Genomic DNA, 26,008 nt, shown 5'->3' on the forward strand with positions numbered 1-26,008 from the left:
CTCTTATAACCTAGCCAACCTCCTATACCCTAGCCTACCTCTTAAAGCCTAGCCTACCTCTTACAACCTAGCCTACCTCTTATAGCCTAGCCTACCTCTTATAGCCGAGCTTACCTCTTATAACCTAGCCTTCCTCTTATAACCTGGCCTACCTCTTATAGCCTAGCCTACCTCTTATAGCCTAGCCTACCTCTTATAACCTAGCCTTCCTCTTATAACCTGGCCTACCTCTTATAGCCTAGCCTACCTCTTATAACCTAGCCTACCTCTTATAGCCAAGCATACCTCTTATAGCCTAGCCTACCTCTTATAACCTAGCCTACCTCTTATAGCCTAGCCTACCTCTTATAGCCAAGCATACATCCTATAACCCAGTCTACCTCATGTAGCACAGCCTACCTCCTATAGCGTAGCCAACCTCTTATAGCCTAGCCTACCTCTTATAGCCTAGCCTACCTCTTACAGCCTAGCCTACCTCTTACAGCCTAGCCTATAGCCTAGCCTACCTCTTATAGCCTAGCCTACCTCCTATAGCCTAGCCTACCTCCTATAGCCTAGCCTACCTCCTATACCCTAGCCTACCTCCTATACCCTAGCCTACCTCCTATACCCTAGCCTACCTCTTGTAGCGTAGACAACCTCCTATACCCTAGCCTACCCTCTTCTACCCTAGCCAACCTGTCAAGCTTACAGATGAGCAGTAGCTCAGTGTGATATATTTAGCCAGATATCACATTCTTGTTGGAGAATCAGGCTAAACAGTATAAACATACTCGTATCATTATACCCTGTTAGAAAAGCATATATCTGATGGTGTGCTGTTATAATGTATATCAGCGGAAATAGTTTGCCTAGTAGGATACAGAAGTTTTGTATTGAGCTTCTGATTGTTAGAGAGGGGTGGGGAGCTGTAGATAATTGTGAGTTGTGTGTCTGTATTAGAGGGGGAAAGAGATGTGAAAGCATGTTTTATATCAAGAAAGGAAATCAACCTGCAGGAGCAATATGGATTGGAAACCATTATCCTGTTTACTTGGAGTAATGGTGGTGTCTGCCAAGTTGGCTGGCCTAAAGGAACATTATTTCCCCAGGTCTTCACTATTTGAATGTGTGTGGTAAACTATTAAAACCGTAGCTATTTGCTTTCCTTGCAGTTCATAGTTTGTTATCGTGGAGAAAGTTATCCCTTACTCTCAATGTAAATGGTTGTGGTTGTTTACAAATTACACTCAGAAAAACAAAATGGGTTCTTGTTTGGTTGTCGTTCATGCAGGGTTTAATTTTTTACAAGTATTTTAATTATATTAAAATATCTAAAAACACAGCCACGGTCAAATACAATTTTGGGGGTTTTACTGTACAGGTCAGAATCACATGTAATAACCACAGGTAGTAACCACAAGTGATAATCACAGGTAATAACCACATGTAGTAATCACATGTAATAACCACATGTAATAACCACAGGTAGTAATCACATGTAATAACCACAGGTAGTAACCACAAGTAATAACCACATGTAGTAATCACATGTAATAACCACAGGTAATAATCACATGTAATAACCACAGGTAGTAATCACAGGTAATAACCACATGTAATAACCACAGGTAGTAATCACATGTAATAACCACATGTAATAACCACAGGTAGTAATCACATGTAATAACCACAGGTAGTAATCACATGTAATAACCACAGGTAATAATCACATGTAATAACCACAGGTAATAACCACAGGTAATAACCACAGGTAGTAATCACAGGTAATAACCACAGGTAGTAATCACAGGTAGTAACCACAGGTAATAACCACAGGTAATAACCACAAGTAATCACAGGTAATAACCACAGGTAGTAATCACAGGTAATAACCACATGTAATAATCACAGGTAATAATCACAGGTAATAATCACAGGTAATAACCACATGTAATAACCACAGGTAGTAATCACAGGTAATAATCACAGGTAGTAACCACATGTAATAACCACAGGCAGTAACCACAGGTAGTAACCACAGGTAGTAACCACAGGTAGTAATCACAGGTAGTAATCACATGTAATAACCACATGTAGTAACCACAGGTAATAACCACATGTAATAACCACATGTAATAACCACAGGTAATAACAACAGGTAATAACCACAGGTAGTAATCACATGTAATAACCACAGGTAGTAATCACAGGTAATAATCACAGGTAGTAACCACATGTAATAACCACAGGCAATAACCACAGGTAGTAACCACATGTAATAACCACAGGTAGTAACCACATGTAATAACCACAGGCAGTAACCACAGGCAGTAACCACAGGCAGTAACCACAGGCAGTAATCACAGGTAGTAATCACAGGTAATAACCACAGGTAATAACCACAGGTAGTAATCACAGGTAGTAATCACATGTAATAACCACATGTAATAACCACAGGTAATAACCACAGGTAGTAATCACAGGTAATAACCACATGTAATAACCACATGTAATAACCACAGGTAGTAATCACAGGTAATAACCACATGTATTAACCACATGTAATAACCACATGTAATAACCACAGGTAATAACCACAGGTAGTAATTCCTAATGATCCTTTTCTAAAAGGACTTTAGAAAAGGATCATACCATCTCTGATTCCACCATTTCAATATCAAAGCTTACAATTTTGAGACACATTAGGTTCACATTACTACAGGCTACGTATTTCAAAGCTACGTTTATTGTCAACTTCTACTTAAGAACCAGTTTACATGAAGGTAATTCACAGAATTCAGAAAGCCAAAAGCTTGACTCAACATTTTGAAGAAGTCATAATTCATACATTATGCAGAAGCAGACATTGAATAAAAGGTGTATTTACAAAGGCTTCAGACCATTTAGCTCATGTGTTCAAGTTTATTTTCAAGACCAGTCTAAATGTAAAGGAGATTCCGTCAGAAACCACACAGAGAGGAAGCCTGACGTAGCTTGCTAATGGGACACGCTAACGTTTCAGTCCCAATCCACACAGAGAGGAAGCCTGACGTAGCTTGCTAATGTGACACGCTAACGTTTCAGTCCCAATCCACACAGAGAGGAAGCCTGACGTAGCTTGCTAATGTGACACGCTAACGTTTCAGTCCCAATCCACACAGAGAGGAAGCCTGACGTAGCTTGCTAACGTTTCAGTCCCAATCCACTAGCCTTCTGAAAGACACTGAGAAAGACCTGGGCACAATTTTTTTACAGAAGAAACGTTCAGACAGAAATGGAATGTAATTGTGTAGACGACCAGTCATATCAGATGGTCTTGTCTTCGTCAAGTAGAATAGGGAATTGCGTTGAGTCTGGCTGAAAGCCCTGTAGAAGCTGTCTGTTTTTACTACTGTAATGTTATTTAATAACCAGGAAGTCCATTAACATTGGAAAACTTTTCCTAAATCCCCTAGTTATACAGAAATCCTGTTTGGAGTATTCCGGATTCCCTGTTTATTCCCTACTCATTCAAGAAACTAGGATTTCTGGAAAACCTGGGAATTTTGGAAAAGTTAGCGAAATCCTTTGTTTAGCGGTACTTTCCGACGGGCAGAGACTTGAGGCAGGTGAAGCTGTCGGGGGACTTGGACAGCAGCACTGGGTTCCCATCCAACCTCACCTCTATCAGGTTGGGTCTGACGTAGTACGTGTTGTTGCCATTACAGAACGTGTCGGAGGTGACATCTGTGATGTTGTTGTTCTGTATGGTAGAGAAAAGAGAGATGAAGAGCAGGATCACTATTACTCTGGGACAGGGATGGGCATCTTTGATGGGGTAATGAATCATGTGGGACCGCAGTGGTTCGAAGGGTCTGCATACGCACATCCATACACATTTACATGCAGTCCAGTAATTTGTGCTGTTAAACTACTTAAAAGGTGAAATATGCAGAAATAGCTCCGCCATTTCCTGGTTGCAAAAATGTCCGTTTATGTGACAAAATCAGTGTAGACAATTATTGTACCATCTAAACAACTGTGAAATATATTTTTCCATAAACAAAAATATTTGTATTTTATTCTCTTTCAATCTGGTGGACAAAACCAAAAGTAAAAACTAAACTTGAGGATGGGAAGCATAGAAATACTGCACATAAAACAGATCTACCACTTCTTAAACTTGCTTTCAATGAGAATGACAGATCTATAAAACACATATCTATGCGAATTTGGTCGAGTCGACCAAAAAGTGACACATTGCAGCTTTCTCTCTCTTATTAACTAAATGCATTTTACCAGTAGCCAGTAGCCTCTACTCTCAACAGTATTCTGAGTTCTGGGCCATCAGTTGCCCATCTCTGGGTAAGGGTAGTCCCTGCTCTAGGAGTTTTTCTTGATCATGTATGAGCAGGAGAAACTCAGGCCCCAGACATTAGAGCTATCCTAGTCAGGAGAAACTCAGGCCCCATACATTAGAGCTATCCTAGTCAGGAGAAACTCAGGCCCCAGACATTAGAGCTATCCTAGTCAGGAGAAACTCAGGCCCCAGACATTAGAGCTATCCTAGTCAGGAGAAACTCAGGGCCCAGACATTAGAGCTATCCTAGTCAGGAGAAACTCAGGGCCCAGACATTAGAGCTATCCTAGCAGGAGAAACTCAGGGCCCAGACATTAGAGTCAGAGAAACAGGCCCCAGACATTAATGCTATCCTAGTCAGGAGAAACTCAGGCCCCAGACATTAGAGCTACTATCCTAGTCAGGAGAAACTCAGGCCCCAGACATTAGAGCTATCATAGTCAGGGAGAAACTCAGACATTAGAGCTATCCTAGTCAGGAGAAACTCAGGGCCCAGACATTAGAGCTATCCTAGTCAGGAGAAACTCAGGGCCCAGACATTAGAGCTATCCTAGTCAGGAGAAACTCAGGGCCCAGACATTAGAGCTATCCTAGTCAGGAGAAACTCAGGCCCCAGACAGCACTCAGAGAGCAGTGCTTTTTGACCATTCCAATACTGTTTCCTGGTCAGGACAAGCAGTTCAGGTCATCAGAGCTCAGATTTCTGGGAAACTTTGAAAAAGTTTCTGAAACTTCGCTACCCCCGTCAGGATAAACTCAGACTCCCATGCATGCCATTTTGAACTCATTCTGTAGTGTCCAGTCTGAGTCTAGGGTGTGGTACTGACCTGTAGGTGAATTATGCGGACGCTCTCAGGGATCACTGGCACGGCCTCCAGCTCATTGTCTCCGAGGAACAGGTTAACCAGCTGTCTCAGTTTCTGCACCAAAAGACAGAGCACAAATCACCAACCTTATTACATTTTTATTTTACCTTTATTTAACCAATGACGGCCTAGGAACAGTGGGTCAACTGCCTGTTCAAGGGCGGATCGACAGAATTGTACCTTGTCAGCTCGGGGATTTGAACTTGCAACCTTACCGGTTACTAGTCCAACGCTCTAACCACTAGGCTACCTGCTGGTTACTAGTCCAACGCTCTAACCACTAGGCTACCTGCTGGTTACTAGTCCAACGCTCTAACCACTAGGCTACCTGCTGGTTACTAGTCCAACGCTCTAACCACTAGGCTACCTGCTGGTTACTAGTCCAACGCTCTAACCACTAGGCTACCTGCTGGTTACTAGTCCAACGCTCTAACCACTAGGCTACCTGCTGGTTACTAGTCCAACGCTCTAACCACTAGGCTACCTGCTGGTTACTAGTCCAACGCTCTAACCACTAGGCTACCTGCTGGTTACTAGTCCAACGCTCTAACCACTAGGCTACCTGCTGGTTACTAGTCCAACGCTCTAACCACTAGGCTACCTGCTGGTTACTAGTCCAACGCTCTAACCACTAGGCTACCTGCTGGTTACTAGTCCAACGCTCTAACCACTAGGCTACCTGCTGGTTACTAGTCCAACGCTCTAACCACTAGGCTACCTGCTGGTTACTAGTCCAACGCTCTAACCACTAGGCTACCTGCTGGTTACTAGTCCAACGCTCTAACCACTAGGCAACCTGCTGGTTACTAGTCCAACGCTCTAACCACTAGGCAACCTGCTGGTTACTAGTCCAACGCTCTAACCACTAGGCTACCCTGCTGGTTACTAGTCCAACGCTCTAACCACTAGGCTACCTGCTGGTTACTAGTCCAACGCTCTAACCACTAGGCTTCCTGCCGCCTACTACACTCTAACCACTAGGCTACCCTGCCGCCTCTACACTCTAACCACTAGGCTACCCTGCCGCTAGATATATTATATTCTGCTGATGATGATCCATCTTGAAATATCCTCTTGCACTTTTAATAGTCAGTATACAAGGATTATTTCTCATTCCTTTTTACAACTCCATCCTTCCAACATGCTGGGGTATGTTAAGAGGGCAGTCCTGGAAATGTAGCCACCTGACGAGCCACAGTCAAGCACCCAAAGGTGGCTTACATTGTAGCTAGCTACACGATCCCGAGCCACAGTCAAGCACCCAAAGGTGGCTACCCTGCTAACCACAGTAGGCTACCCTGCTAGCTACACTCCCGACCACAGTCAAGCACCCAAGGTGGCTTACATTGTCTAACCACTAGGCTCCCGAGCCACCTCAACACCCAAACCACTGGCTTACATTGTAGCTAGCTACACGATCCCGACCACTAGTCAAGCACCCAAAGGTGGCTTATATTCTGCTGATGATGATCCATCTTGAAATCCTCTTGCACAATAGTCAGTACCCAAGGTTATTTCATTCCTTTTTACAACTCCATCCTTCCAACATGCTGGGGTATGTTAAGAGGGCAGTCCTGGAAATGTAGCCACCTGACGAGCCACAGTCAAGCACCCAAAGGTGGCTTACATTGTAGCTAGCTACACGATCCCGAGCCACAGTCAAGCACCCAAAGGTGGCTTACATTGTAGCTAGCTACACGATCCCGAGCCACAGTCAAGCACCCAAAGGTGGCTTACATTGTAGCTAGCTACACGATCCCGAGCCACAGTCAAGCACCCAAGGTGGATAACATTGTAGCTAGCTACACGATCCCGAGCCACAGTCAAGCACCCAAAGGTGGCTTACATTGTAGCTAGCTACACGATCCCGAGCCACAGTCAAGCACCCAAGGTGGCTTACATTGTAGCTAGCTACACGATCCCGAGCCACAGTCAAGCACCCAAAGGTGGCTTACATTGTAGCTAGCTACACGATCCTGCAACGTCTCGAACAGTCTTACCTGACAAAGATTCCAGTGGGATGGAAACGTTGTGGTTGAGTGTCTTTATACACCACATGGGAGTATAATACACTGAAACATACCTTGAAGGCGTTGGCCTTGACCCCTTTGGTTTTGAGCTGATTGTGGTTGGCGTTGAAGGTTGTGAGCTTGCCAGGCAGCATGGGTAGCTTGACCAGATGGTTCTCAGCCAAATTGAGTTCCTCCAATAGGGTAAGCTTGGAGAACGCTCCGTCCTGGATCTCAGAGATCAGGTTTCCCGTCAGGTCGATCCTCTTCAGAGTCACTGGAGATAAAATGGAATAGAACGTAGGACAAAGAACATACACTGATTCTCGAATCAGAATAGAACATAAGTTCAGAGATCAGGTTCCCTGTCAGGTCGATCCTCTTCAGAGTCTCTGGCATAGAATAGATTGGAGAAGAATAGAACTTAATGGTTGTAAAATTGCGAAAATGCTGTTTTATCTAACACAAGGCACTGCTAAGCTATAGCCCTCATGCTCTGATAGGAATGGTTTATCTGTAAATAAAGTAAGTTATGCAATATTTTGACTATTTTTCAAATGTACACACAGAAAAATGGATGATTCAGAACTACCCTTCTGGGAGTTTAAACTTCTGCAGTGTAAATCTAAAACCGGGATAGAGACCGAGAGAGTTTGCCAGACATTCCGTTTCGCCAGCTTTAAATCCAGATGTGCCTCTACTTATGTCAGTAAAGGGCCAGGGCCAGGCCTCGAGGGGCCCACATAACATCCACAAACACAAACATATGCCCAACTAAAGGAAGCATTTAGATGTCTACAGACCCTCCGCAAGGCCAAGAAAATGTCCATCTGTTATCTTTCTTTCATCCCTGAATGAATATTCCTCTGTATATATTGGACATGTTCAGTAGTATTATATATATTGGACATGTTCAGTAGTATTATATATATATTGGACATGTTCAGTAGTATTATATATATATTGGACATGTTCAGTAGTATTATATATATATTGGACATGTTCAGTAGTATTATATATATATTGGACATGTTCAGTAGTATTATATATATATATTGGACATGTTCAGTAGTATTATATATATATATTGGACATGTTCAGTAGTATTATATATATTGGACATGTTCAGTAGTATTATATATATTGGACATGTTCAGTAGTATTATATATATATTGGACATGTTCAGTAGTATTATATATATATTGGCCATGTTCAGTAGTATTATATATATTGGCCATGTTCAGTAGTATTATATATATTGGACATGTTCCAGTAGTATTATATATATTGGACATGTTCCAGTAGTATTATATATATTGGACATGTTCCAGTAGTATTATATATATTGGACATGTTCCAGTAGTATTATATATATTGGACATGTTCAGTAGTATTATATATATTGGACATGTTCCAGTAGTTTTACTTCCCAGGTTTCTAGAAATCCTGTATATCCCAGATATATGATATATAGATAGATATATCCCAGATATAGGATATATAGATAGATATATATATATATATATATAAGATATCTGGCTTCAGGTGAAAATAAGCAAGGAGAGAATCCTCCAACCAGGACATTTGGTGAAATCAGTGAACTTCATATCTATTAACTTCCTGTATGTTTCAACCCCGACTCACCGATATCTGCAAAGTCTTTATTGGTGATCTTGTTGATCTTGTTATAGCGGGCGTAGAAGTAGGCAGTCTCCTTGGGCAGGGTTGGCACAGCAGTCATCTCAGGAACAACTTCCTCACAGTACACAGAGCCGGTCAGACACACACACAGCAGGCATGTGGGCAGCTCTGGAGACACAGAACACAGCCGGTCAGACACACACACAGCAGGCATCTCAGGAACAACTTCCTCACAGAACACAGAGCCGGTCAGACACACACACAGCAGGCATGTGGGCAGCTCTGGAGACACAGAACACAGAGCCGGTCAGACACACACACAGCAGGCATGTGGGCAGCTCTGGAGACACAGAACACAGCCGGTCAGACACACACACAGCAGGCATCTCAGGAACAACTTCCTCACAGAACACAGAGCCGGTCAGACACACACACAGCAGGCATGTGGGCAGCTCTGGAGACACAGAACACAGAGCCGGTCAGACACACACACAGCAGGCATGTGGGCAGCTCTGGAGACACAGAACACAGAGCCGGTCAGACACACACACAGCAGGCATGTGGGCAGCTCTGGAGACACAGAACACAGAGCCGGTCAGACACACACACAGCAGGCATGTGGGCAGCTCTGGAGACACAGAACACAGAGCCGGTCAGACACACACACAGCAGGCATGTGGGCAGCTCTGGAGACACAGAACACAGAGCTGGTCAGACACACACACAGCAGGCATGTGGACAGCTCTGGAGACACAGAACACAGCCGGTCAGACACACACACAGCAGGCATGTGGGCAGCTCTGGAGACACAGAACACAGAGCCGGTCAGACACACACAGCAGGCATCTCAGGAACAACTTCACAGAACACAGAGCCGGTCAGACACACACACAGCAGGCATGTGGGCAGCTCTGGAGACACAGTACACAGAGCCGGTCAGACACACACACAGCAGGCATGTGGGCAGCTCTGGAGACACAGAACACAGAGCCGGTCAGACACACACACAGCAGGCATGTGGGCAGCTCTGGAGACACAGTACACAGAGCCGGTCAGACACACACACAGCAGGCATGTGGGCAGCTCTGGAGACACAGAACACAGAGCCGGTCAGACACACACACAGCAGGCATGTGGGCAGCTCTGGAGACACAGAACACAGAGCCGGTCAGACACACACACAGCAGGCATGTGGGCAGCTCTGGAGACACAGTACACAGAGCCGGTCAGACACACACACAGCAGGCATGTGGGCAGCTCTGGAGACACAGAACACAGCCGGTCAGACACACACACAGCAGGCATGTGGGCAGCTCTGGAGACACAGAACACAGAGCCGGTCAGACACACACACAGCAGGCATGTGGGCAGCTCTGGAGACACAGAACACAGAGCCGGTCAGACACACACACAGCAGGCATGTGGGCAGCTCTGGAGACACAGTACACAGAGCCGGTCAGACACACACACAGCAGGCATGTGGGCAGCTCTGGAGACACAGAACACAGCCGGTCAGACACACACACAGCAGGCATGTGGGCAGCTCTGGAGACACAGAACACAGCCGGTCAGACACACACACAGCAGGCATGTGGGCAGCTCTGGAGACACAGAACACAGAGCCGGTCAGACACACGCACAGCAGGCATGTGGGCAGCTCTGGAGACACAGAACACAGAGCCGGTCAGACACACGCACAGCAGGCATGTGGGCAGCTCTGGAGACACAGAACACAGAGCCGGTCAGACACACACACAGCAGGCATGTGGGCAGCTCTGGAGACACAGTACACAGAGCCGGTCAGACACACACACAGCAGGCATGTGGGCAGCTCTGGAGACACAGAACACAGAGCCGGTCAGACACACACACAGCAGGCATGTGGGCAGCTCTGGAGACACAGAACACAGAGCCGGTCAGACACACGCACAGCAGGCATGTGGGCAGCTCTGGAGACACAGAACACAGAGCCGGTCAGACACACGCACAGCAGGCATGTGGGCAGCTCTGGAGACACAGAACACAGAGCCGGTCAGACACACACACAGCAGGCATGTGGGCAGCTCTGGAGACACAGAACACAGAGCCGGTCAGACACACGCACAGCAGGCATGTGGGCAGCTCTGGAGACACAGTACACAGAGCCGGTCAGACACACAGCAGGCATGTGGGCAGCTCTGGAGACACAGAACACAGAGCCGGTCAGACACACACACAGCAGGCATGTGGGCAGCTCTGGAGACACAGTACACAGAGCCGGTCAGACACACACACAGCAGGCATGTGGGCAGCTCTGGAGACACAGTACACAGAGCCGGTCAGACACACACACACAGCAGGCATGTGGGCAGCTCTGGAGACACAGAACACAGAGCCGGTCAGACACACACACAGCAGGCATGTGGACAGCTCTGGAGACACAGAACACAGAGCCGGTCAGACACACACACAGCAGGCATGTGGACAGCTCTGGAGACACAGAACACAGAGCCGGTCAGACAAACACACACAGCAGGCATGTGGACAGCTCTGGAGACACAGAACACAGAGCCGGTCAGACACACACAGCAGGCATGTGGACAGCTCTGGAGACACAGAACACACATGATGGATGGATGGATGGATGGATGGATGGATGGATGGATGGATGGGGATGGATGAAGGGATGGATGGATGGATGGATGGATGGATGGATGGATGGATGGATGGATGGATGGATGGATGGATGGATGGATGGATGGATGGATGGATGGATTGACTGACTGACAGATTTTTGTGTCATTAAAGGGTCTTGAATCTTACAGATGCCCAACCTACAGTTGAAGTCTGAAGTTTACATACACATTAGCCAAATACATTTAAACTCAGTTTTTCACAAAATCATAGTAAATATTCCCTGTCTTAGGTCAGTTAGGATCACCACTTTATTTTAAGAATGTGAAATGTCAAAATAATAGTAGGGAGAATGATTTATTTTAGCTTTGAATTATTTCATCACATTCCCAGTGGGTCAGAAGTTTACATACACTCAATTAGTATTTGGTAGCATTGCCTTTAAATTGTTTAACTTGGGTCAAACGTTTCGGGTAGCCTTCCACAAGCTTCCCACAATAAGTTGGGTGAATTTTGGCTCATTCCTCCTGACAGAGCTGGTGTAACTGAGTCAGGTTTGTAGGCCTCCTTGCTCGCACACACTTTTTCAGTTCTGACCACAAATATTCTATGTGATTGAGGTCAGGGCTTTGTGATGGCCACTCAAGGACCTTGACTTTGTTGTCCTTAAGATATTTTGCCACAACTTTGGAAGTATGCTTGGGGTCATTGTCCATTTGGAAGACCCATTTGCGACCAAGCTTTAACTTCCTGACTGATGTCTTGAGATGTTGCTTCAATATATCCACATAATTGTCCACCTCATGATACCATCTATTTTGTGAAGTGCACCAGTCCCTCCTGCAGCAAAGCACCCCCACAACATGATGCTGCCACCCCCGTGCTTCACAGTTGGGATGGTGTTCTTTGGCTTGCAAGCCTCCCCCTTTTTCCTCCAAAACATAACGATGGTCATTATGGCCAAACAGTTCTATTTTTGTTTCATCAGACAAGAAGACATTTCTCCAAAAGGTACCATCTTTGTCCCCATGTGCAGTTGCAAACCGTAGTCTGGCGTTTTATTGGTGGTTTTGGAGCAGTGGCTTCTTCAACTTAGTGTATGTAAACTTCTGACCAACAATAAATTAACTAATCTCTCTGTAAACAATTGTTGGAACAACTACTTGTGCCATGCAGATAGCACTTTTAGGCTATTGTAGTTGCAAAGGTTGCTTTCGTGTGTGTGTGTGTGTGTGTGTGTGTGTGTGTGTGTGTGTGTGTGTGTGTGTGTGTGTGTGTGTGTGTGTGTGTGCGTGTCTGGTCTTCTCCGAGGCCGACAGGAAACCCACACAAACACAGCAGACAGAAAGACAGACATGCAGACACACACACAGGCAGACGTGGTGCATGACAGCTTCCATTTAGTGCTGTTGTGTGTTCCCTTTGCTACCCCACACAGCTTGGCAGTACAACAGGAAAGAGAGTGAGAGGCATGGGGAGACAGGGAGTCAAAGACAGGGAGAGAGGCAGGGAGAGAAGGAGATGGATAGTGAGGCAGGGAGAGAGGGAGAGTCAAAGGGAGAGACCGGTATGGATGGAGAGAGAAGAGGAGGAATGAAGAGGCAGAGAGGGATGAAGAGGCAGAGAGAGACCAGTATGGACAGAGGGAGAAGGGGAAGGAGGAAGAGGCAGGGAGGGAGGAACAAGAAAGCTAAAGTAGCTATCTTACCTGAGGCTGGGGCATCGTCTGGTTCATCAGCATGCAGGAAGACCATTCTGGAGTCATAGTCCTCTCTCAGCCACAACGATGCTGCCTCTCTCTAGTGGAGGATAGAGTCACACTGTTAGGATTAACACTGTAGAGTCACACTGTTAGGATCAACACTGTAGAGTCACACTGTTAGGATTAACACTGTAGAGTCACACTGTTAGGATCAACACTGTTAGGATTAACACTGTAGAGTCACACTGTTAGGATCAACACTGTAGAGTCACACTGTTAGGATTAACACTGTAGAGTCACACTGTTAGGATTAACACTGTAGAGTCACACTGTTAGGATTAACACTGTAGAGTCACACTGTAGAGTCACACTGTAGAGTCACACTGTTAGGATTAATACTGTAGAGTCACACTGTTAGGATCAACACTGCAGAGTCACACTGTTAGGATTAACACTGTAGAGTCACACTGTTAGGATTAACACTGTAGAGTCACACTGTTAGGATTAACACTGTAGAGTCACACTGTTAGGATTAACACTGTAGAGTCACACTGTTAGGATTAACACTGTAGAGTCACACTGTTAGGATTAACACTGTAGAGTCACACTGTTAGGATTAACACTGTAGAGTCACACTGTTAGGATCAACACTGTAGAGTCACACTGTTAGGATCAACACTGTAGAGTCACACTGTTAGGATTAACACTGTAGAGTCACACTGTTAGGATTAACACTGTAGAGTCACACTGTTAGGATTAACACTGTAGAGTCACACTGTTAGGATTAACACTGTAGAGTCACACTGTTAGGATTAACACTGTAGAGTCACACTGTTAGGATTAACACTGTAGAGTCACACTGTTAGGATCAACACTGTAGAGTCACACTGTTAGGATCAACACTGTAGAGTCACACTGTTAGGATTAACACTGTTAGGATTAACACTGTAGAGTCACACTGTTAGGATTAACACTGTAGAGTCACACTGTAGAGTCACACTGTTAGGATCAACACTGTAGAGTCACACTGTTAGGATTAACACTGTTAGGATCAACACTGTAGAGTCACACTGTTAGGATTAACACTGTAGAGTCACACTGTTAGGATCAACACTGTAGAGTCACACTGTTAGGATTAACACTGTAGAGTCACACTGTTAGGATTAACACTGAGTCAGTTAGTCACACTGTTAGGATTAACACTGTAGAGTCACACTGTTAGGATTAACACTGTAGAGTCACACTGTTAGGATTAACACTGTAGAGTCACACTGTTAGGATTAACACTGTAGAGTCACACTGTTAGGATTAACACTGTAGAGTCACACTGTTAGGATTAACACTGTAGAGTCACACTGTTAGGATTAACACTGTAGAGTCACACTGTTAGGATTAACACTGTAGAGTCACACTGTTAGGATTAACACTGTAGAGTCACACTGTAGAGTCACACTGTTAGGATTAACACTGTAGAGTCACACTGTTAGGATTAACACTGTTAGGATTAACACTGTAGAGTCACACTGTTAGGATTAACACTGTAGAGTCACACTGTTAGGATCAACACTGTAGAGTAGCACTGTAGAGTCACACTGTTAGGATTAACACTGTTAGGAGTCAACACTGTAGAGTAGCACTGTAGAGTCACACTGTTAGGATCAACACTGTAGAGTCACACTGTTAGGATTAACACTGTAGAGTCACACTGTTAGGATTAACACTGTAGAGTCACACTGTTAGGATTAACACTGTCAGTCACACTGTTAGGATCAACACTGTAGAGTCACACTGTTAGGATTAACACTGTAGAGTCACACTGTTAGGATTAACACTGTAGAGTCACACTGTTAGGATTAACACTGTAGAGTCACACTGTTAGGATTAACACTGTAGAGTCACACTGTAGAGTCACACTGTAGAGTCACACTGATAGGATTAACAATGTAAGAGTCACACTGTTAGGAATAATACTGTAGAGTCACACTGTTAGGATTAACACTGTAGAGTCACACTGTAGAGTCACACTGTTAGGATTAACACTGTAGAGTCACACTGTAGAGTCACACTGTTAGGATTAACACTGTAGAGTCACACTGTTAGGATTAACACTGTAGAGTCACACTGTTAGGATTAACACTGTAGAGTCACACTGTTAGGAATAATACTGTAGAGTCACACTGTTAGGATTAACACTGTAGAGTCACACTGTTAGGAATAATACTGTAGAGTCACACTGTAGAGTCACACTGTTAGGATTAACACTGTAGAGTCACACTGTTAGGATTAACACTGTAGAGTCACACTGTTAGGATTAACACTGTAGAGTCACACTGTTAGGATTAACACTGTAGAGTCACACTGTTAGGAATAATACTGTAGAGTCACACTGTTAGGATTAACACTGTAGAGTCACACTGTTAGGAATAATACTGTAGAGTCACACTGTAGAGTCACACTGTTAGGAATAATACTGTAGAGTCACACTGTAGAGTCACACTGTTAGGATTAACACTGTAGAGTCACACTGTTAGGATTAACACTGTACAGTCACACTGTTAAATGTAATGTAATGTAATGTAATTAACACTGTACAGTCACACTGTTAGGATTAACACTGTACAGTCACACTGTTAGGGTACAGTCACACTGTTAGGATTAACACTGTACAGTCACACTGTTAGGATTAACACTGTAGAGTCACACTGTTAGGATTAACACTGTAGAAAAACACTGTTAGGATTAATACTGTAGAGTCACACTGTTAGGATTAATACTGTAGAGTCACTCTGTTAGGATTAACACTGTAGAGTCACACTGTTAGGATTAACACTGAGAGTCACACTGTTAGGATTAACACTGTAGAAAAACACTGTTAGGATTAATACTGTAGAGTCACACTGTCGGGATTATTACTGTAGAAAAACACTGTTAGGATTAATACTGTAGAGTCACACTGTTAGGATTATTACTGTAGAAAAACACTGTTAGGATTAATACTGTAGAGTCACACTGTTAGGATTATTACTGTAGAAAAACACTGTTAGGATTAATACTGTAGAGTCACACTGTTAGGATGAATACTGTAGAGTCACACTGTTAGGATTATTACTGTAGAAAAACAGTTAGGATTAACACTGTAGAGTCACACTGTAGAGTAACATTTAGGATTAATACTGTAGAGTAACATTTAGGATTATTACTGTAGAAAAAACTGTTAGGATTAACACTGTAGAGTCACACTGTTAGGATCAACACTGTAGAGTAGCACTGTTAGGATTAATACTGTACAGTCACACTGTTAGGATTAACACTGCAGACCCGTCAAATTCAACTCTGGACCTCAAAGACAGTTCCACTGCTTTTTTTCTTCATTGTTTCCCTCTAATCAGGGACTGATTTAGACCTGTGACACCAGGTGTGTGAAATTCATTATCAGACAGAACAGAAAACCAGCAGGGTCCACACTTGGTAGGGAAATAGTTAAATCCCCCTGCTGCAGACCATGCTGGAGTCACAGTCCTCCCCCAGCCACAGACCTGCTACCTCTCTCTGGGTGGGAACAGACCTGCTACCTCTCTCTGGGTGGGAACAGACCTGCTACCTCTCTCTGGGTGGGAACAGACCTGCCTCCTCTCTCTGGGTGGGAACAGACCTGCCTCCTCTCTCTGCGTGGGAACAGACCTGCTACCTCTCTCTGGGTGGGAACAGACCTGCTACCTCTCTCTGGGTGGGAACAGACCTGCTACCTCTCTCTGGGTGGGAACAGACCTGCTACCTCTCTCTGGGTGGGAACAGACCTGCTACCCCTCTCTGGGTGGGAACAGACCTGCTACCTCTCTCTGGGTGGGAACAGACCTGCTACCTCTCTCTGGGTGGGAACAGACCTGCTACCTCTCTCTGGGTGGGAACAGACCTGCTACCTCTCTCTGGGTGGGAACAGACCTGCTACCTCTCTCTGGGTGGGAACAGACCTGCTACCTCTCTCTGGGTGGGAACAGACCTGCTACCTCTCTCTGGGTGGGAACAGACCTGCTACCTCTCTCTGGGTGGGAACAGACCTGCTACCTCTCTCTGGGTGGGAACAGACCTGCTACCTCTCTCTGGGTGGGAACAGACCAACACACTTATGAAAACTAGACTCCAAAGAGTCAATGTGGAGGCTATATACAGGGGGTTCTGGTACAGAGTCAATGTGGAGGCTATATACAGGGGGTTCTGGTACAGAGTCAATGTGGAGGCTATATCCAGGGTGTACCGGTACATAGTCAATGTGGAGACTATATACAGGGGGTACCGGTACAGAGTCAATGTGGAGGCTATATACAGGGTGTTACGGTACAGAGTCAATGTGGAGGCTATATACAGGGGTTCTGGTACAGAGTCAATGTGGAGGCTATATACAGGGGGTACAGAGTCAATGTGGAGGCTATATACAGGGGTTCTGGTACAGAGTCAATGTGGAGGCTATATACAGGGGTTCTGGTACAGAGTCAATGTGGAGGCTATATACAGGGGGTACCGGTACAGAGTCAATGTGGAGGCTATATACAGGGTGTTACGGTACAGAGTCAATGTGGAGGCTATATACAGGGTATTACGGTACAGAGTCAATGTGGAGGCTATATACAGGGGGTTCTGGTACAGGGTCAATGTAGAGGCAACCTTCTCCACTACAGCCTTGTCGATGAGAATGGGGGCTTGTCGACGAGAATGGGGGCTTGTCGACGAGAATGGGGGCTTGTCGACGAGAATGGGGGCTTGTCGACGAGAATGGGGGCTTGTCGACGAGAATGGGGGCTTGTCGATGAGAATGGGGGCTTGTCGATGAGAATGGGGGCTTGTCGATGAGAATGGGGGCTTGTCGATGAGAATGGGGGCTTGTCGATGAGAATAGGGGCTTGTCGATGAGAATAGGGGCTTGTCGACGAGAATGGGGGCTTGTCGACGAGAATGGGGGCTTGTCGATGAGAATGGGGGCTTGTCGACGAGAATGGGGGCTTGTCGACGAGAATGGGGGCTTGTCGACGAGAATGGGGGCTTGTCGACGAGAATGGGGGCTTGTCGACGAGAATGGGGGCTTGTCGACGAGAATGGGGGCTTGTCGACGAGAATGGGGGCTTGTCGACGAGAATGGGGGCTTGTCGATGAGAATGGGGGCTTGTCGATGAGAATGGGGGCTTGTCGATGAGAATGGGGGCTTGCTCGGTCCTCCTCTTTCTGAAGTCCACAATCCCGGATATCCTAATCCCTCCTTATTTCGGACATCTTTCAACCGGGATTTCTGTAAAACCTGGGAATTTTCGGGATGTTACTGTAATCTTGACATACGGTATACCTGTGAACCTCTCAGTTCAGTTGGTCAAACTGTAACATCAAGTACTTTATATTGGCTTCCCTGAAGATCTGACTGTTTCTGTCATAGTTTGTTGTTGTATTTTGGAGAGCACAGATGTACTGTGATCTTCCAGCTTCTCTAGCCATCTGGCAGAAACATCAACTTTTTTTTTTGTTAGCATTGTTTGACTTTGGTGTCTTTCAGGAGTATACACTCTTCACTTCTTTTAGTAAAACTAACTAAAAGCTGTTTAGATTCTTATTCCAGAAGTCTCTATTATTCCATTGCATTTCAGTTGCAGCATAACAGCAGTCCAGAATCTCTTACCCATACAGTGGCTTGCAAAAGTATTCACCCCCCTTGGCATTTTTTTCTACTTTGATGTCTTACAACCTGGAATTAAAATTGAAGGGGCTTTGTATAATTTGATTTACACAACATGCCTGGCACTTTGATGATGCAAAATATTTTGTCTTGTGAAACAAACAAGAAATAAGATAAAAAGAACAGAAAACTTGAGCGTGCATAACCCCCCCCTCAATACTTTGTAGAGCAACCTTTTTGAAGAAAATTACAGCTGCAAGTCTCTTGGGGTGTCTCCATCAGCTTGGCACATCTAGCCACTGGGATTTTTAGCCATTCTTCAAGGCAAAACTGCTCCAGTTCCTTCAAGTTGGATGGGTTCCGCTGGTGTACAGCAATCTTTAAGTCATACCACAGATTCTCAATTGGATTGAGGTCTGGGCTTTGACAAGGCCATTCCAAGACGTTTAAATGTTTTCCCTTAAACCACTTATATAACCCAACCCTGATCTGTACTTTTCCACAACTTTGTCCCTGACCTGTTTGGAGAGCTCCTTGGTCTTCATGGGGCCGCTTGCTTGGTGGTGTTGCCGACTCTGGGGCCTTTCAGAACAGGTGGAAAAATACTGAGGTCATGTGACAGATCATGTGACACTTAGATTGTACACAGGTGGACTTTATTTAACTAATTATGTAACTTCTGAAGGTAATTGGTTGCACCAGATGTTATTCAGGGGCTTCATAGCAAAGGAGGTGAATAAATATGCACGCACCATTTTTCCGTTTTTCATTTTAAATTTGTATGTTATTTTTTTTTATTTCACTTCACCAATTTGGACTCTTCTGTGTATGTCCATTACATGAATTCAAAATCAAAATCCATTTGAATTACAGGTTGTAATGCAACAAAATAGGAAAAATGCCAAGGGAGATGAATACTTTTGCAAGGCACTGTAGCTGTTAACCCTGAACTATTTAGCCACTGGAAGCCTAACCCAGCAGAGCACAGGAGTCATGACTTGTTTCTGTCCAGGTGTTCACTTGCCTGTTCTGGTAAAATAACTACTCCCCCAGTTCTCCAGTACCTGAGCCATGACCTTCTGGCATCTGGACCAGGAGGTCATGTTAACTGTGTTCTGGGTGAGCCCTGATCTTTGGCTTCAGAACCAGGGATGAGCCTTGGAATTTAAGCCTACCTAACATCCATGGAACATTCAAGCCCTGAGCTTTTTTGGCCCCTTGGCAGAAGGAGGAGGGCCCCTTGGCAGAAGGAGAGGGGCCCCTTGGCAGAAGGAGAGGGGCCCCTTAGCAGGAGGACGAGGGCCCCTTGGGGGGAGGAGGGCCCCTTGGGGGGAGGAGGGCCCCTGGGCAGGAGGAGGGCCCCTTGGCGGGAGGAGGAGGAGGGCCCCTTGGCGGGAGGAGGAAGAAGGCCCCTTGGCGGGAGGAGGGAAGGGCCCCTTGGCGGGAAGAGGAGGAGGAGGGCCCCTTGGCGGGAGGAGGAGGAGGGCCCTTGGCGGGAGGAGGAAGAGGGCCCCTTGGCGGGAGGAGGAGGAGGGCCCCTTGGCAGGAGGAGGAAGAAGGCCCCTTGGCGGGAGGAGGAAGAAGGCCCCTTGGCGGGAGGAGGAGGAGGGCCCCTTGGCGGGAAGAGGAGGAGGGCCCCTTGGCGGGAAGAGGAGGAGGGCCCCTTGGCAGGAGGAGGAAGAAGGCCCCTTGGCAGGAGGAGGAAGAGGGCCCCTTGGCAGGAGGAGGAAGAGGGCCCCTTGGCAGGAGGAGGAAGAGGGCCCCTTGGCAGGAGGAGGAAGAGGGCTCCTTGGCAGGAGGAGGAGGGCCCCATGGCAACTGTTTGGATGGGAGTTCTCCAGACTGGAATCTCAGTTCTGCTCCATGGGGACTCCATTAGATCGTTGCCTAACATTGTAGAAACATTCACTGTTTTCTTGGCTGCCAGACCAGGGCTGCTGTGTGTTCCTAGACTGCTTCTGCTCCATTGGGACTCAATTGGTTACCTACAGTACCTTACTCCAACATAACCTAACATTATAGGAACGTTAACTGTTTGCTGGGTAAGAATTGAGCGCTGGCCTCTTAGCAAGGGGAAAAGCAGGGCCCCTTGGCTTCAGAGACAGGACTGCTGTTTGGATAGGGGTCCACTGCTTCATACCTCAACTCAGTTGGAGACTCCCGCAGCAACCAAACTACATTTGGACTCCATTGGAATGTTACCCAAAGTTATAGGAATGTTAACTGTTTGCTGAGTGAGCCCTGAATCCTGGCCCCTTGGCAGCTAAACCAGGCATGTTGTTTGGAAAGGAGCTCAGCAGACTGGAACCAGCCTGATTGTCATGAGCCCTTGAGGCAGAACTCAGCACTTTCCAGATACTAAGGAAAATTGGTATATTGGTATATATTGTAAAAATTCATGAAAACTAAAATGTGCTTTTTGTTCTTAATGTATAGGAACAATTCACCCATTTGGAGTATAGTTTTTGTGCATTTCTGAATTATGTTATATCGATTCCCGGGGTCATTTCATGTTTATCTGAGATATTCTCAGTTCAAGCAGGCAGAAATACAGCCAGTATAATGAGTATAATGAGTCTGCATCATATGGGTGAATCTTTGCTTTAAGGTTAGGGTTAGGCATTAGGGATCGCAGTGTTGTATGGAGTTAAAAATGGGTTATTCAGGGTTTGGAATGGGTTAGGCATTAGGGATTGCAGTGTTCGGGGGCTTAAAATAAGATTGGAACCTATGGGGCACTCCATTCTACTGAGTCATTCTACTGGGGCAGTGGAAAACTAGAGCAGTGGAACCTCCATTCTACTGGGGCAGTGGAACCTCCATTCTACTGGGGCAGTGGAACCTCCATTCTACTACGGCAGTGGAACCTCCATTCTACTAGGGCAGGACATTCTACTAGGCAGCCTGAACTGTTTTCTACTGGGGCAGTGGAACCCCATTCTACTGGGGCAGTGGAACCTCCATGGAGCAGTGGAACCTCCATACTGGGGCAGTGGAACCTCCATTCTACTGGGGCAGTGGAACCTCCATTCTACTAGGGCAGTGGAACCTCCATTCTACTGGGGCAGTGGAACCTCCATTCTACTAGGGCAGTGGATTCTCCATTCTACTAGGGCAGTGGAACCTCCATTCTACTAGAGCAGTGGAACCTCCATTCTACTAGAGCAGTGGAACCTCCATTCTACTAGGGCAGTGGAACCTCCATTCTACTAGGGCAGTGGAACCTCCATTCTACTAGGGCAGTGGAACCTCCATTCTACTGGGCAGTGGAACCTCCATTCTACTAGGGCAGTGGAACAGTGGAACCTCCATTCTACTGGGGCAGTGGAACCTCCATTCTACTGGGGCAGTGGAACCTCCATTCTACTGGGGCAGTGGAACCTCCATTCTACTGGGGCAGTGGAACCTCCATTCTACTGGGGCAGTGGAACCTCCATTCTACTAGAGCAGTGGAACCTCCATTCTACTGGGGCAGTGGAACCTCCATTCTACTAGAGCAGTGGAACCTCCATTCTACTGGGGCAGTGGAACCTCCATTCTACTAGAGCAGTGGAACCTCCATTCTACTGGAGCAGTGGAACCTCCATTCTACTGGGGCAGTGGAACCTCCATTCTACTAGAGCAGTGGAACCTCCATTCTACTGGGGCAGTGGAACCTCCATTCTACTAGAGCAGTGGAACCTCCATTCTACTGGGGCAGTGGAACCTCCATTCTACTAGAGCAGTGGAACCTCCATTCTACTAGGGCAGTGGAACCTCCATTCTACTGGGGCAGTGGAACCTCCATTCTACTAGGGCAGTGGAACCTCCATTCTACTAGAGCAGTGGAACCTCCATTCTACTAGGGCAGTGGAACCTCCATTCTACTGGGGCAGTGGAACCTCCATTCTACTAGAGCAGTGGAACCTCCATTCTACTAGGGCAGTGGAACCTCCATTCTACTAGGGCAGTGGAACCTCCATTCTACTGGGGCAGTGGAACCCTACTGTGCTGACTAATCACAACCACTATGAGTCTGGACTGAGTCTGGAGCTCTGGACAGACAGCCCAGCCAACCGCTTTCAAATCAATCATTGATGGCACAGATTTCACCCGGCAGGAATTAGACTAGGGGATAGAGAAATTAGACTGGGACTGCCATCCAAACCGGACTGTTGCAGTGAAGCGGGACTGAGGCCAATGGCTATGGTTTGATTTGCTACTGACATAATAATATAGACCAGTTGTTATTGCTGAGGCATTGTTAAATAATGCATGAATATTATTACAACCTTTGCATACAACTAAAAAAATAGAATGTTTAAAGGAAAGTAGATTATTTGTTTTCAAAGTATAAAACAAGCAACTGGTTATGTAATTATTTGCCTCTAATTACATAGTATATATATATATATATATATACACACAGTACCAGTCATTCCAGGGTTTTCTTTATTTTTACTATTTCCTACATTGTAGAATAATAGTGAAGACATCAAAACTACGAAATAATACATATGGAATCATGTAGTAACCAAAAAAAAGTAGCCACCCTTTGCCTTAATGACAGCTTTTTGCTCACTCTTGGCATTATTTTCAATACTGGAAAAGAATACTGATATAAAAAAAAAATACATCTTACCTTAGACCTCCTTGCTTCCAGATAAACTTCTCTATCGGACAATACATCCTGTTGTTTCAGCCGGAGCGTTGGATCCTGGTGTTTCCCAGTCAAGGAGAGCACCCACGGTGACAGTATAACGACGACGAGTAACACTCTCACAGTTCCCATCGTGTCTGTGCTGTGGTGTGTTACCTAGCTGGAAGCTGTGGTAAAGTGTGAGGAGGCAGTGCAAGCTATGGGCTAGTAGTAGTAGTAGTAGTAGTAAGTTATTTTCTCAGTGGCAGGCTTGTGTGTAAAATGTGATTGGTCAAATCAGTATTTAAAGCCTGCACAAGGAGATTCTTGAGGCACAGGAGAGTTTATGGAACAGACTTTAACCCCTTGGTTGCAAGGTTAGACAGAGGGAAACACCTCCTCTCCACTCAGCTGCTGCTGCTAGTCACTATGTCACTATGGTTATTGTGAGTAACCTAATTTATGTTCCTTTAATTCCGCCTTCTACTGAGTTTATACAAACTGTTACCTCCTACCATGCTGATGGATTGGAGACTGTCAGAAAACATGGTTGTAATGTTAATCATTTTGGTTGTTTTTCCATTGTTTACCTCAAGGCAGACGCCACTGGGGCAGAGTGGCCAACACTCATTGAATATGGCGCGTTTAAATGTTAGAACAATCACAATGTTAGAGCATTTCTCGTAAAATGCATTTTATTTATCTAGACCTTATTTTACCAGGTAAGTTGACTGAAAACACATTGTCATTTACAGCAACGACCTGGGGAATAGTTACAGGGGAGAGGAGGGGGGATGAATGAGCCAATTGGAAGCTGGGGATGAATGAGCCAATTGGAAGCTGGGGATGATTAGCTGACCACGAGGGTATGAGGGCTAGATTGGGAATTTAGCCAGGACACCGGGGTTAACACCCCTACTCTCACAATAAGTGCCATTGGATCTTAAGTTTTCACAGAGAGTCAGGACACTTGTTTAATATCCCATCCGAAGACAGGACTTCACACAGGGCAATGTCCCCAATCACTGCTGCCGGCTGCCGGCCCCGGCCTGCTAACTGCTAGCTGTCCTGCCCGGACTGTAACTGCTAGCCCATGCTAACTGCTTGCTTGCTAACCTGGCCTGCTATCTGCTAGCTGACCTGCCCGGTCTGTAACTGCTAGCCCATGCTAACTGCTTGCTTGCTAACCTGGCCTGCTAACCGCTAGCTGACCTGCCCGGTCTGTAACTGCTAGCCCATGCTAACTGCTTGCTTGCTAACCTGGCCTGCTAACCGCTAGCTGACCTGCCCGGTCTGTAACTGCTAGCCCATGCTAACTGCTTGCTTGCTAACCTGGCCTGCTAACCGCTAGCTGACCTGCCCGGTCTGTAACTGCTAGCCCATGCTAACTGCTTGCTTGCTAACCTGGCCTGCTATCCGCTAGCTGACCTGCCCGGTCTGTAACTGCTAGCCCATGCTAACTGCTTGCTTGCTAACCTGGCCTGCTAACCGCTAGCTGACCTGCACGGTCTGTGCTAACTAACTGCTTGCCTAACCTGGCTAGCCCATGCTGAACCTGCAGTCTGTAACTGCTTGCTAACTGCTTGCTTGCCCGGTAACCTGGCCTGCTAAGCGCTAGCTGACCTGCCCAGTCTGTAACTGCTAGCCCATGCTAACTGCTTGCTTGCTAACCTGGCCTGCTAACCGCTAGCTGACCTGCCCAGTCTGTAACTGCTAGCCCATGCTAACTGCTTGCTTGCTAACCTGGCCTGCTGCTAACCTGCCCAGCTGTAACTGCTAGCCCATGCTAATGCTAACTGCTTGCTTGCTAACCTGGCCCGCTATCTGCTGCTGACCTGCCCGGTCTGTAACTGCTAGCCCATGCTAACTGCTTGCTTGCTAAACTGGCCTGCTAACCACTAGCTGACCTGCCCAGTCTGTAACTGCTAGCCCATGCTAACTGCTTGCTTGCTAACCTGGCCTGCTAACCGCTAGCTGACCTGCCCGGTCTGTAACTGCTAGCCCATGCTAACTGCTTGCTTGCTAACCTGCTATCTGCTAGCTGACCTGCACGGTCTGTAACTGTTAGCCCATGCTAACTGCTTGCTTGCTAACCCGGCCTGCTAACTGATAGCTTGCCCCAGTCTACTAGTTGCTAGCTTGTTTAGCCCTGGCCTACTAACTGTTAGCTTGTTAGCCTGCTAACTGTCTGAATCGCCGTGTCCCCAGTCAGCCCAACCACTCACTGGACCCATATGTTCACTTGGCTACGCATGCCTCTCTCTAATATCAATATGCCTTGTCCATTACTGTCCTGGTTAGTGATCACTGTCTTATTTCACTGTAGAGCCTCTAGCCCTGCTCAATATGCCTTAACCAACCATGTTGTTCCACCTCCTACATATGCGATGACATCACCTGGTCTCTAGAGACTATATCTCTCTCTTCATTACTCAATGAAGTAATGCATTGGAGTAATTACCTCCAATGTACTCACATCCTACCTTAACTTTTAACTACCTTACATTTGTCTGTACACGATGCCTTGAATCTATGCTATCGTGCCCAGAAACCTGCTCCTTTTACTCTCTGTTCTAAA

General features: G+C 46.1%; 1 protein-coding gene and 2 long non-coding RNA genes across 4 annotated transcripts; 1 reads left to right on the plus strand and 2 right to left on the minus strand.

Moving 5' to 3' along the window:
* Positions 1 to 1,247: 1,247 nt before the first annotated feature.
* On the minus strand, positions 1,248 to 23,855 carry LOC118389595 (mimecan-like). Of its 2 annotated transcripts, none has more exons than XM_052526153.1 (6): positions 23,434 to 23,855; positions 13,160 to 13,250; positions 8,842 to 9,006; positions 7,271 to 7,473; positions 5,149 to 5,241; positions 1,248 to 3,724 (listed from the first exon to the last, which is right to left on the minus strand). In XM_052526153.1, exons 1-6 carry the CDS (start codon positions 23,581 to 23,583, stop codon positions 3,554 to 3,556), a joined length of 873 nt encoding a protein of 290 aa, XP_052382113.1. In that variant the 5' UTR covers positions 23,584 to 23,855; the 3' UTR covers positions 1,248 to 3,553. The 2 variants fall into 2 exon arrangements, with proteins under 2 accessions (XP_052382113.1, XP_052382114.1); XM_052526154.1 differs by lacking the exon at positions 23,434 to 23,855 and adding an exon at positions 19,331 to 19,410.
* LOC127931993 (uncharacterized) lies at positions 5,814 to 7,264 on the plus strand. Its single transcript, XR_008143458.1, has 3 exons — positions 5,814 to 6,454; positions 6,806 to 6,969; positions 7,025 to 7,264. It is a non-coding gene; the product is annotated as an uncharacterized LOC127931993 (long non-coding RNA).
* On the minus strand, positions 16,429 to 17,511 carry LOC127931994 (uncharacterized). The gene is made up of 3 exons (XR_008143459.1): positions 16,980 to 17,511; positions 16,835 to 16,921; positions 16,429 to 16,776 (listed from the first exon to the last, which is right to left on the minus strand). It is a non-coding gene; the product is annotated as an uncharacterized LOC127931994 (long non-coding RNA).
* Positions 23,856 to 26,008: the final 2,153 nt, after the last annotated feature.

The sequence above is a fragment of the Oncorhynchus keta genome, chromosome 10 (genome assembly GCF_023373465.1).
Source record: "Oncorhynchus keta strain PuntledgeMale-10-30-2019 chromosome 10, Oket_V2, whole genome shotgun sequence".
Lineage (NCBI taxonomy): Eukaryota > Metazoa > Chordata > Actinopteri > Salmoniformes > Salmonidae > Oncorhynchus > Oncorhynchus keta.